At 36.9% G+C, this 8,510-nt stretch overlaps 1 protein-coding gene across 1 annotated transcript; it reads right to left on the bottom strand.

Moving 5' to 3' along the window:
• Positions 1-6,262: 6,262 nt before the first annotated feature.
• On the bottom strand, positions 6,263-7,844 carry LOC149191389 (phytosulfokines 4-like). Its single transcript, XM_089406230.1, has 3 exons — positions 7,491-7,844; positions 6,897-6,937; positions 6,263-6,791 (listed from the first exon to the last, which is right to left on the bottom strand). The coding sequence occupies exons 1-3, from the start codon at positions 7,591-7,593 to the stop codon at positions 6,627-6,629; spliced, it is 309 nt and encodes a 102-aa protein (XP_089262356.1). The 5' UTR covers positions 7,594-7,844; the 3' UTR covers positions 6,263-6,626.
• Positions 7,845-8,510: the final 666 nt, after the last annotated feature.

Below are 8,510 nucleotides of genomic sequence, written 5' to 3'. Positions count from 1 at the left end.
CTGGGTTTTTTTAGTAGAGTCTGATTCCAAAGTTTCAGCCTTTTCTGAGGAGGGGAGCAGCCCCAAATCCTCATTCGATTTCCAGTAGCAGCAACAGCACTACAGTTTCCCAGCGGCTGGGATGCAGATCAGTGTGAGGCCATTCCAGGAAAGCTTTCTGGGTTTTTCTGGGTTTATTTAGTAGAGCTCGAATCCAGATTTTTAGATTTTTCTGAGGAGGGGAGCAACCCCAAATCATCATTTTTTTCTAGCAGCAACAACACAGTAGTAGCATCCACACACAGAGGCCATTCTTGTCATTCTAAGAGTATTTCTTCACTTGCCTTGTGCAAGTCGAGGTGCCATCTGTCTAATCACCTCTTGTACTCATTTATTTCTCAGTATAATAAAATGGCTTAACATTTCTCATTGCATTTCTTGTGTATCTGCTTATATTTCCGGTTTACATTATTATATGTTGTTCCACTGTTATTTTATCACTTCTGGGTTATTATATCATTTGCACATATTTGGTTGGAGTTTTTTCTGAGGTTTAAGGAATATTCTGGGTTATGAATATTACAAGGTGGGACCGGCATTCGTTGGCGGATTATGTGTTAAAGCGCTGCTTGGTGATTGGTTGGGTTTTTGTTAAAACCCACCAATATAAACGCTTCTGATTTGTATAGGTGGGCCATAACCCACAAGTTCACGTAAGTTAATTATGAAAGTCGGGGAAATTGCCTTTAGGTGGTTTCCTCCTGCATCAAGTGGCATGGGAGCAAGGATGTTCTTGCTTATGGAGATTTATTATTACAAAGGTATGAAAGTTCGCAACAGTTGAATGAATGGCAAAGTTTGGCACAAGACTACAGCAATAAGACTGTAGGAAGAACTTTTGGAAGTTCTTAGAGATTGTAACAGAACCTCATTCCAGCTGAGGCTTGGAATAGACAGGGACAGAGGAGTGCTTAAGAGAAGTAAGTGTAGCAACTAGAGAGAGAGCAAGATTGCTTAGTGCAAGTTCTAAGGAACAGAGGGCTTGGAAACTAGGCAGAGGAGAAGCTTGGTGAGAAGATCAACTCAAAAGGAAGTTGATTGGTTGCAAGTGTAGAAGCTCACATGGAAGAGAAATTGGCTATGGAAAGTCATATGGAAGGTTCAGAGGAAGGCTACAAGATGAAGGAAAAGGGTGCTAAAACAATCCGCAGGAAATGGATGAGTCAAGCAGAGCTTGACAAGGAGATGGCTGAGATAAGAGAAGAACTCGATGTGTTAACAATGCTGCTAGGGGAAAACCAAAGACAAGGTTGGGTCTTGAAGAAAAAAATAGTGAAGTGGCCTAAGTTATAGAGAAGGCTACGACAGAGACAAGTGAAGCAGTTGATGGAAAAGCTTAGAGAAGCAGATTCAGAAATGGAAGTTTCCATTTGTGGACCAGAACAGGGTGAAATTTTGGGTGAAGAGGATAATGGGAGATCAGTTGAAGATCTCATGGACTATTGGAATAGTTCAGAACAATTCAAAGATATGTTGACAAGGGAAGCAGATGAGGCTATGAAGCCTTGTGTTTTTAAATCTCATAGTTTGTGTGTGTTTGCAGGATGTGCAGAAGATGATGGACAATCTGGTGAAACTGTCACAAAGATGAATAAAGCTCTTGAGGTGAAGTATGATGGAGAATGTCTTTTAGAGGAGGAAGGTGCTGATTTATTGCAGCAGAAAGAATTCATAGATGAATTTATGTTTGGTGTAAGACAGTCAGTTGAAGTTGTTATGAACCAGAAGCATAATGAAAATGTCGTAGTGGTATTCCAAGGAGGTAAACAAATGAATTTGTTTAATGAAATTGATGAAAGAATTTTGCAATGTGATGGTACAGAAAACAGGATAACTCAGGAGGATTGCCAGAAAAAGAATGAAGTTGAGAATGAAGGTTGTGATGAAATGTTGGAAAGATTTCACATGGAAATAGAGTTCTTGGAAAGATTGCTCAAGGAACCTGAAGGAGAAACGAAGCTTTCAGAACCTGATAAAGAAGAGATTGTAGTTACCATGCATGATAAGGATGAAATGTCTCTAACGTTTATAGAGTTAAGTGAATGTTTTGACTCTTCAATTAATAATGTGGTTGTAGGTACGGAAGACATCATTAATAAATATGATGTTGAAATCAGGGAAATCAAACAGAGATTATTTGAAGATGAGATGAAAGATCAGGAGCAGCAAGAAAGTTATGTCCTTAGAGACATGAAGGAAACAAAAGTATTAATCCAGCAGGATAAAGATGGAAGAAACCAACAATTTAAAAGAGATGATCAACAACATGAGAGTAAATTTGAGGAAGGCATTAGATTGTGGGAGTATAGCAATTGGCAGCAGAATGAAGAGCGTGAGATTAGTCTGGCAGTAATGAGAGTAGAAGTAGATATATTAATGGAGTGGCTACAAAGAAAGACAAATGAAGACTGAAGATACAGATGGAGAACGAAGAAATGGGTCAAGTGGAAGCTATTGCAACAGAAGTGGAATGGCAAGCTGATAAACGAGTTCAGAGAACTTGAACAAATTCATATTGATTTGTTAGAGAAGGAGAGACTCAAAGGAATGGAGTCACAACAAAGAGGATCTACTGAAATCCAGAAGGTCTATGATGGGAGATTGGTGCTTGAAGCATCAAAAGAGGGCAAAAGGTCTTGTATTTTTAAAACTAATAATTTGTTGATGAATGCAGGTACAGTATCGGATGAGAAATTTGTTACTATAGGGACAGTCAATGACTATAGCTGTGATCAAGAAGAAGTTCTTGATTATTCTTCATTACAGAAAGTTGAGTGTCCAATGCAATTGGAGAAGGAAGCAGCAGACAAAGAGCCAGAGGCCGAAGAAGATAAGACCAGAGAAATTGCAACGGAAGGAGGAGAAGACACTACAGAAAACATCAATCGTATTGATGTAATTGACAAAGAGGAATTACTCTGAGGAATTGGTGGAAGTAATTGCTATAAAAACCGATGGAATCCGGTTGACAAAGTGAGTGATGCTGGTGATGGTGAGCTTTCAGATTTAGCTCTTATTAATTTCAGCACTACCGAGTCAGCTGATAAAACTATAAGTGCTGATGTAGAGCCAGTTCGAAACCCATTCGAAATTCAGAGACCAGAAAAGTGGGTATTCGAGTTTCCACTTGCAGTTCACAAGTCTATATTTCCAGAGGTAAAGATGGTGTGGCATGGAAAGTCGAGAATCATGTTCAATAATTCTCTGAAAATACTATTCTGGGAATTCTGTGCAAAATTACAGAATGGAGTTGATACTTTAAAGGACCGGTGGCAAAACAGAGTTTGGAATCCTGGAGGTAGCAAGTCACTAAGACTTGTGGTTGTCGCATTATTACAGAAAAGTGACAAACCTCATAGACAGGAGTCTATGGAAACTTTTCTACATGGGGAGTCTGATGCAAGAGCATCCTGCTCAAATGTCATTGTTTATTTGGTTGATTTAGGGGGTGATGTTTTTCTTAATTATTTTATAAATTATGTACATTTTAAGAAAAAAATCTGAGTGTGTCGTTTATTGTAAATATTCTCTTATAATTAAGAATATGAGAGGAGTTGGGTTGTATAGATATGTTAGGGATTATGAGTTCCTTGAATAGAAATTAGTTGAGTCAAAAGAGGGATAAGATATTTTAGGGATTTAGTTGAGTGATCTATAGAGAAAATCATGGATGTAGAATAATCCATATAAATGTAAGCCTGCGTGTGAGGATAGATAGGGTAGAGAGGATAGGGAGAAGTAGGGATAGAGAAAAAGACAGATATGGGTGTGAGGAAATGTGTGAGGACCATTTCAAATGTAGAAATTGGGCCAAGCATTTTATGTATATAGTTTGATTAATGAAAGAAAGTTTTCATTATGTTATTTCATCTTGGATGATTGTTGATTGATTGAATTCCTGTTGAAGTCTTGGATAAGAGATTAGCTCCTTTAATGTTTTGTGTTGAAGCAATTCTATCATTTTAAAAGACCATTGTAATAAGTCGAATCTTTAGATCTGAAAATATGCATTGAAGAAGCCTGTGATGCTGAGCTGAAGTTATCAACGCAGAAGGTATTTGCAGAGGTCATGAAATTTGACCAGCTATTACGAGATCTCTTAGTGATTGGAGCAATGTAAAGTGTTTCAAGAATTTGGAGTGCGTATGGGTAATTTCTTTACAGCATTGAAGGAGGTATCTTGTCTGTCCACGAAGATCGAGTCACATCCATGAAGGAGAACTTTGTTTTATGCAGAGTAAGAAGGTGAAATCAAGTTAGGAGTTTGACAATCAAATAAAGTGTCATATATGTATGACATGTCGATTCTCTGATTGGGTAAGGTTGGTAGATGAATCTGTGTCTGTGTTGAATAAGTGAAATTCCATGTTGCAAGATTGTTGATCGACCATCGATCACTATAAGGATCGATGGCGATCCAGCGTTAATACGATATATGTGTGTGAGGGTTTAAATAGAGTGTGGCAGAGTTAATCTGTGTGGAAATGTGAATTCCATCATAAGCGAACAAGCGCAGAGGGAGCCATCAGATCATTTAGATCAATGGATATGAATGGCGGAAGAAAAATGGTGGAGGAATAGATCTGGATCGTCAGATCGACAGATCTGTTAGATCGACGATGATCAACAACCGCGGAGGTAGGAGAGCGCGGAAATTCTTGATCATGGTTGGAGACCCGCACTCACTCCTAGCCGTCAATCTCAATTTCAAACTTTTAGGTCACAGTCAACGACGGGGGTTAGGCCTGTTTTTAACCTGTGTGCAAATTGAGGTCCCACAAGTTGTAGATTTGATGACCGCGTATATCCAATGGATATCAGGCCATAAAGTGATCAAAGTTTAAATTCAAAAGTAGACCCGAGAAGTTTGTGGACGTGGGTTTATTTTATTTGAGGTCTGGTCTTGTACATTCAGGTGGGGCCGACGTTTGTTGGCAGATTATGTGTTAAAGCGTTGTTTGGTGATTGGTCGGGTTTTTGTTAAAACCCACCAACGTAAACGCTTCCGATTTGTATAAGTGGGCTATAACCCACAGGTTCACGTATGGTTATTATAAAAATCAGGGAAATTACTTTTAGGCAGTTTCCTCCTACATCAAAATATGTTTTAATTTATTTATTTATTTTTAATAATATTATATATTTATTTGAAATATTATTTTATATTTAATTTTTTTAATATAATCACTTTAAAAAAAATATCCTTTACTTTCTCTTCACTCCTATTTCATTTTTCTCTTCACTCTCATTTCATTTTTCCAATTCACATTTGACGTGGTAAGAGTGAATTTGATATATATTCCATAAAATTTTGACATATCTCAACCTAAATCTACCTAACATATCCGAATTTCTGGGTCATCATACTTAACCTGGTAGGAGGAATTTGATCCAAATTCCACCCTTCAAATTCTCACATATCTCAAGATAAATCTATCTCACATATCGGTCCTGTGAGATTGATGTTTTTTCCGTCTCTGTCTCTTTCAGAGAATAAAACAGTTTGTTATATTAGGTTTATCCAATTCTGAATTTCTATTATATACGATTCTTATGCTCACTTATTTTAGTTTCACTTTAAATTGGTAAAGTGTCGACTTTAAAGCTTAAATCAGCCTTAGAGTAATTTTCAGGGGTACATAATCCTGTTCAAGAAATTTTCATTAAAATATAAAATATCTATTTATTCCATGAAATATTTTAAGAAAATACTCATCACCTCTATGATAGAATATAAAATATCTATTTAATTTAGGTATATCATGTCTTTCACCAATAAAGTGGGGCCTTGCAAAATTGAAGTATCATCCTTCAGCCATCCGTAAAATCTTTCCCAAACTCAGAAAAATGGGATTCAAGCACGGCAAAATGAAATGAGTTTGCAAAATTAAGCAATTGGATCACAATAATAATTTTAAGTATATTTGTCAGGTTTTACTAGTATAGTGGGGCTTATCTGTCAGAAAGGTGACTGAGGATCAAATCAGTTGGTGGCTGTGCCTTGGGTTATGGTAGGAGATACGGTGATTGTGCCTTTGAAATTAATTAGTATAGTTACGGGCTGGTGTGGCTCTGGTCTATGCCCTGGGAGACCCTGGGTTTTGACAAAGAAGAAAAATAACTTGATAATAACTCTCCTCAAGTCACAGTTCAACTCCTCAAGTCACAGGTCAGGTTAAATTTGGTCAAACTTAGAAAATCAACCTAGAAAATCACAAACAACTTGAAAAACCAGAAAAACAATCTTAAATTTATCAATATGCCACTGCTTCTAACATAATCTTATTTTTGAGCGTAATAAAAAACAACCAACCGCTTCGGCCTGGCGAAGTTCGCAAAACTCACAACGCACAGAGTGAAATGGAAGGCTCTGTGATATCTGTACTGGTCTACCCATATTACACACATGTTACATAAATTACAATCCCAATATCTGAACATGAAAAAGGTAATTAGAGGGTTCTTTTTGTAGCTTTCACATACTGAACTGCCCCAATACCTTATTGCTCTATCCAAACTGCAAGTATTGTTTAAAGGAATCACAGAAGTGGAGGGAGTCAGGGATACAGGTTAGTGTTATTTAATCCTCAGGGTTTGTGTTCCTGAGTGTAGATGTAATCCACATGAGCAGCCAGTGTGCGCCTCATCAAGCATTCTTCTTCCTCATCAACGTTGTTGCAGATATCCTCAAAATCATTCATCTGTTGACCTTGATCTGCATGCTGCTCTGTCTTAGGACTGCCTGTGGGTAACTGCAAAATTTATATCATGGTGAAAAGAATGTGTCCAGTTAAAGCTGACATTGAAAAATAATCATCAATATGAGGAAATCTTAGAAGTAGGATCCTTGCACTTACATTCTGGTCCGTTGATTTTTCTGTCAAGATATGATTTTTTTCTGCAACCAGAAGAGTAAACCTGCTTAACTTTCCCTAATGCAAAGACAAACCCCATAACAATGATTCTTCTCAATAATAACAGGAGTCCACAAATACAAGAAATACAACTCTTTCAAGATATGATTCTTATCTGCAACCAGAAGAGTAAACCTGCTTAATTTTCCCTAATGCAAAGACAGTCCCCATACAATGATTCTTCTCAATAATAGCAGAAGGAATCCACGAGCACAGTGATTATTTTTACAGGAGTGTCTTAGGTTATTGCAGTTTGCTCAGGCTCTAAGGTAGTAACTATATAAAATCTACAATTGTTAGGATTCAATCAAAATATATGAACTAATGGTGCTGCTGGACCAATAAATATTGCTAATTGACAACAATTTCTAAATAGATATGGTTTTAAATTCATAAATAACTAAACATTTGCAGAAATGATAAATAAGAACCACCTATTTTAAAATGTTTGGTGTGATAACTTCGGATTGGGGATATTACAAACAACAAAACACAGAAAAGTATGTTGAAACAAATGGAATGAATGAGTGAGAAAACCTGCAGCGAGGGATCGAATCGCGTTTGCAGTACTGATAAATACAATTGCACATACAAGCAAAATAAGTATTCCGGGCTGTTTTTTAGTAGCAGCCATTTCCATTTAGCGCTTCACAGAAAGATATCTCTACAGGGCTGACAAAATATGGAAGCTCTTTGTGCTTTGGCTAAGAAAATATGCGACTCCCACTCGCAATGGAACACCTGATATTTCAAAATCAGAAACAAGAAAGGATTGGAACCGTGAAAGGAACAATAAACAGAGCCCGTTCACCATGGCGTCAGAATCTTCGAGCTGAATACAGAAAAGTAATGTAATCTTCTCGGCAAGAATGGAATCTATACTTCACGCATATTTCATGGCATTTCGATGGAACTTCTTACACGCCACGGGATAATTATTTCACCGCTGCTTTCGCTGTCCCGGATTACTGCCACTTGTATTGTCAAATCTAATTACTATTAAAGAGCCTGTAATTTGTAACAGCTTTCACACCAACCGTCGAGTCCAAGGAGCTTCTTAAGCAACACTTAAACCGCCTCACCTCTGGCCACTTTCATCCCAATATGGTGAACTCATATTGTAATTTATGTTGCTTTCAAAAGGCCTTTTTTGAAATTTATCTTCCATTTTTTCGAGGTGGCTGGTTAAAATTGCTCCATTGTAAATTTTCCATTTTTAATAATAATAGCATTGTTAGAACTAAAGCAAAACTTTATCACAAAATAGTATTTCTTTTAAATACGTTGGAATTTGTATTTGATATTATTTACAAAATGGCACACGAAATTACATCGATCCAATAGAAGGCTTGCCACCTAAATCAGGTTTTATGTGGTTCATAAAACTCATGTTGAGTATTCATGATAGAGTGTTTATTTGTTAGTAAGATGTAAAAAGGAAAGTGTATGTTTATTAGTTATATGTATAAATACGTATAAAAAGAAAGAAAATGGGATAGATTTAGGTAGTAAGAGTAGGAAGGCTTTGTTCAATCGTAATTTCCATAATTGCTCTTT

The sequence above is a fragment of the Pinus tabuliformis genome, chromosome 2_2 (genome assembly GCF_031772625.1).
Source record: "Pinus tabuliformis cultivar Carrire ecotype Pingquan chromosome 2_2, CPIR1, whole genome shotgun sequence".
NCBI lineage: Eukaryota > Viridiplantae > Streptophyta > Pinopsida > Pinales > Pinaceae > Pinus > Pinus tabuliformis.
Note: the sequence above shows the minus strand (reverse complement) of the source record. Positions and strands in the feature narration are given on the sequence as shown.